The 4,802-nt window shown below is 37.3% G+C and overlaps 1 protein-coding gene across 1 annotated transcript; it reads right to left on the bottom strand.

The window, feature by feature from the left end:
• Positions 1–2,533: 2,533 nt before the first annotated feature.
• On the bottom strand, positions 2,534–3,472 carry LOC128507773 (olfactory receptor 4E1-like). The gene has a single exon (XM_053478868.1). It carries the CDS (start codon positions 3,470–3,472, stop codon positions 2,534–2,536), a length of 939 nt encoding a protein of 312 aa, XP_053334843.1.
• Positions 3,473–4,802: the final 1,330 nt, after the last annotated feature.

The raw sequence follows: 4,802 nt of genomic DNA, 5'->3' as shown, positions 1-4,802 counted from the left end.
ATTTCGCAGCGCAAGAGAGAGAAAAACCGTTGGCTCAGTTGTGATCACGTAACGCTCAGTGTCAAAACAAGTAGCGCATGCATGTTACATGATACTCGGTGCTCGTAAACCAAGACAATGCTCATTTTTCAAGCCAGAATATATTAAAAATCTAACTACGTTACTCATAATCCGAGGTTCCACTGTATACAGGATATTGCTGCACAAATGTCCTAGGCATCATTGGGTTTCCTCAAGGTACATTGGTTTCCTTACACAGTCCAAAAATATGCAGATTAGGCTAACTGCAATTCAAAATTGCCTATGGTTGTAGATGAGTGTGTGAAAGTATGTGTGTGTGTGCCATGCAATGGATTAAAACCTTCACACAACGTGTATGTGTGTGGACCCCGCCTTTTTAAGGCACCTTTTTAAGGTTCTCCCACTTAAAAAGATGAGAGAGGCCTCTCTCAGAAAATTACATTGTAGGATTTTTAATAAATTTATTTGGTAAATTCCTCAGTAAAATAAGTATTTGGTCACCTACAAACAGACGATTTCTGGCTCTCACAGACCTGTAACTTCTTTAAAAGGCCTCTCTGTCCTCCACTCGGTACCTGTATTAATGGCATCTATTATCAGTATAAAAGACACCTGTCAACAACCTCAAACAGTCACATTCCAAACTCCACTATAGCCAAGACCAAAGAGCTGTCAAATGACACCAGAAACAAAATTTTAGACCTGCACCAGGCTGGGAAGACTAAATCTGAAATAGGTAAGCAGCTTGGTGTGAAGAAATCAACTGTGGAACCAATTATTAGAAAATAGAAGATGTACAAGACCACTGATAATTTCCCTCGATCTGGGGCTCCATGCAAGATCTCAAAATGATCACAAAAACTGTGATGAGCAAAAATCTCAGAACCACACGGGGGGACCAGCAGAGAGCTGGGAACAAAGTGACAAAGAGCACCATCAGTAACACACTGCGCCGCCAGGGACTCAAATCCTGCAGTGCCAGACGTGTCCCCCTGCTTAAGCCAGTACAAGTCCAGGCTCGTCTGAAGTTTGCTAGAAAGCATTTAAATGATCCAGAAGAGGATTGGGAGAATTTCATATGATCAGATGAAACCAAAATAGAACTTTGTGTTTGGAGGTGAAAGAATGCTGAGTTGCATCCAAAGAACACCATACCTACTGTGAAGCATGGGGGTGGAAACGTCATGCTTTGGGGCTGTTTTTCTGCAAAGAGACCAGGATGGCTGATCCGTGTAAAGGAACGAATGAATGGGGACATGTATCATGAGATTTTGAGTGAAAACCTCCTTCCATCATCACAATGATCCTAAACACACCGCCCGGGCAACAAAGGAGTGACATGGTGGGAAGCATTTCAAGGTCCTGGAGTGGCCTAGCCAGTCTCCAGATCTCAACCCCATAGATAATCTTTGGAAGGAGTTCAAAGTCCGTGTTGCCCAGCGACAGCCCCAAAACATCACTGCTCTAGAGGAGATCTGCATGGAGGAATGAGCCAAAATACCAGCGACAGTGTGTGAAAACCTTATGAAGACTTACAGAAAACGTTTGACCTCTGTCATTGCCAACAAAGGATTTATAACAAAGTATACTTTGTATACTTCCACCATAATTTGCAAATAAATTCTTTAAAAATCCTACAATGTGATTTTCTGGATTTTTTTTATTTTTATTTTGTCTCTCATAGTTGAGGTATATCTATGATGGAAATTACAGGCCACCCATATCTTTTTAAGTGGGATAACTTGCACAATTGGTGGCTGACTAATTACTTTTTTCCCAACTGTACATGCTGCACAAATGTCTTAGGCATCTTAATGTTTTTTTTTTTTTTATACAAACGCTTGTTTTACAGGATAATTGTATGACATTACATTGCTATAATAAAACATTACTTCTTCATAAAAAAAAATTGCATTACACAGAAATGTTTTCACATCAGTAAAGGACGTATAATATTAAAGGTTTAAAAATAAGTGGATCATAGATCATGCTTTAGACCAGTGGTTCTCCACCCTGATCCTGGTGGACTTTTTAATAAAGCACATTTTAATGTCCCCCTGCTCCATCACACCCAACTTCAAATCAGAAAATGCTGTTGGTGCTGGGAGATAAGAAAGGACTAAGAGTAGGAGGTCAACCAGGGCCGGGATTGAAAAAATATTGTTTTCTTTAGAAGACTTTGCAAAGAATACATATTTACTGTTAATATATGTATAACCAGTGTTAACCATCTAAATAAAATGATGGACAAGGTAATACTTAATCTCACTGGGAACGTAAACAGTTTCTTTTTTTAAACTTAGTTTTATACACTAAATATTTTTCTAATAATAGCATATATGTATCTTTTGGTTTCAAACAAGCCATTACTGCCAGTCATGCTGCTTACATTACTTACATCATTTTACATCATTACTTACATCTACTTTACATCATAAGTAACACTTCATTCATATAGCATAAAAATACATATACTGTATACTTTCAATATTTATGTACTGTAATAAGATAATCATCCTGGAATCACTTTCCTTCTCAGGAATATCTGCTTAAGGCCCTGTCTAATTTCTTTGGTCTGAAGGCCGTATACAACAGGGTTAAGGCTTGATGGAATAGCGTAAAATAAGACATTGGCCACATTTCGTAGTTCCTCATAAGCTGAGAAACGGTGCAAAATAATCACACTACAATCACATCCAAGCAGAATGAGATACACAATCAGATGTGTGCTACATGTTTTTATGGCCTTGCCTTTCAGCATGCTGTTTTGTTTTTTTATACACACATGTGCGATCTTTAGATAAGTAACAGCGATACATGATATCGACATCGTCCAAAGCATGACAGCAGTGGATAAACCAACGATCTGATTAAGTAACAAATTCTCACAGGAAAGTTTAAACAGAGAAGGATTGTCACAGAAGGGATTAGATATCACTGAAGTACAATGAGAGAGCCTTGCTGTGAGGGCCAAAATAGCCCCAACTGGGACAGTAGCAATTATCCAAGCTATTACAGAGAGCCTTACAACCATTACATTATTCATTATGGTGTGGTATCTTAATGGGTGACATATGGCCACATACCTGTCAAAAGCCATGATAATTATTATAGTGTGTGCACTCGTACTCAAAGAGTGAACACCAAAGGCTTGAATTACACAAGCGACAAAGCTGATATACCTGTCAGATTCAGCCACAATGTCTTTGAGTAAACCAGGCAGTACGACAGTAGCGCTGATTGCATCACTCAAAGGAAGGTTACAGAAAAGGAAGTACATTGGTTTGTGAAGAGCTTTGTCCATTGCTATCATTATGACAATGCCAATATTAGATACCATAATAAACAGATAGATCAGGAAAAGAAGAGCAAACACTGGATAAGATGAATAACGCGTGATCCGCAATCCTTCGATCCTGAGAATCTCATATCTGTATGATCCATTTTCCATCACCTTCTACAAGCCTGTAAAAATACGAACTTAATTATTTTTTTTGTGTTAACCAGTTCCATGTTCAATAATACCTCAATTTATATGCATTTTGCATGATGGACATTATTTTATATTTACCAATATTTCAATATTATAACACTTTCCAAAAGTTATACTGTACACCACCTTCTGTATTTGTCTTTTCACCGCTCATCAGTTACCTGCTTGTGCCAGTGTAGTGGTCTGTGCAACTTTTATAATCTATACTGTTTCCTTGTGACTTTCTGGCATGGCAACAACAATCCGATAACAAACCATCACTTGAGAGTTAACAAACAATGTGATATTATCGGAGGACATCTACCCAGGGTATTAATATTCATACAAACCTATGAAAAGTAACCATTTGAACCCCAAGGCATTTCTCTATGTGTGTAGAGAATTGCATGTGTTATTTGTAACAATTTTTTTTATAACTCTCTCTTGAGTACATGAAGATAAGTTGATGAACGATAGAGATCAGTCTTGGGTGTCAGTCTTTTTTTTCTTTTTGGTTTACTTCTGTAAAATACAAGTTCAAGATTTAAAATGTAAGATACCTTTATATACCATTTACAGCACAATTAAAACAACTTTTACACACTTCGCAGGCAAATGTACTGTAAATATTTATATGTCTATATGCCCATAAGAGTTGTTTGTTTTTAGCTGAAGAGATTACAGTAAAGTTTCTATAAATTAATTCACTGATAGTAAGTTTGTCCATGCTAGTATGCTTTTTGTTTCATCTTTTTTGTCTTATCCATAATGGTGGAATCACCCAGACGATATTTAGTTCCTCATAAACACATCATGATTAAAATTTTGTGGCTATTGCACCAATGTATATATGCAGGGGTCTACAATGTACACATTTATCCGTGCTGTATATTTTTTAAATATAGCATAATATTACTTGTTTGGAAGTTTCATACAAAGACAAGCAGTGGCAAGAAAAACCTTGTAACCTTTTGGAATCTCATGGTCTCCTGCGTTTGTTCGTCATAAAACATGATCTGATCTTCGTCTAGGACAAGAGTATGATCAAGAATTGTTGATTTACATAAAATTGGAAATGGTTACAAAGTGTTTTCAAAGACTCTAGAAATTGATCAGTCTACACTATGGCAAATGGAGACACTTTGGAATCGTTGCAACATTACCAAAAAGGAAAGACCAAGAACAGTCCCAGAGAAACAACCAAATAGATAAGTTAAAGGCATCATTGGAACTGGCTAACATCTGGGATTTACAGTACATAAAACATTGAACAAGGGTGTCCATGGTAGTACACCTAAGGAGGCCATTC

The sequence above is a fragment of the Clarias gariepinus genome, chromosome 19, assembly GCF_024256425.1.
Source record: "Clarias gariepinus isolate MV-2021 ecotype Netherlands chromosome 19, CGAR_prim_01v2, whole genome shotgun sequence".
Classification (NCBI taxonomy): Eukaryota; Metazoa; Chordata; class Actinopteri; order Siluriformes; family Clariidae; genus Clarias; species Clarias gariepinus.
Note: the sequence above shows the minus strand (reverse complement) of the source record. Positions and strands in the feature narration are given on the sequence as shown.

What these genes read in the sequence shown, in the direction of transcription:
- LOC128507773 (XM_053478868.1), bottom strand. Translation starts at nt 3,472, where the DNA reads ATGGAAAATGGATCATACAGATATGAGATTCTCAGGATCGAAGGATTG.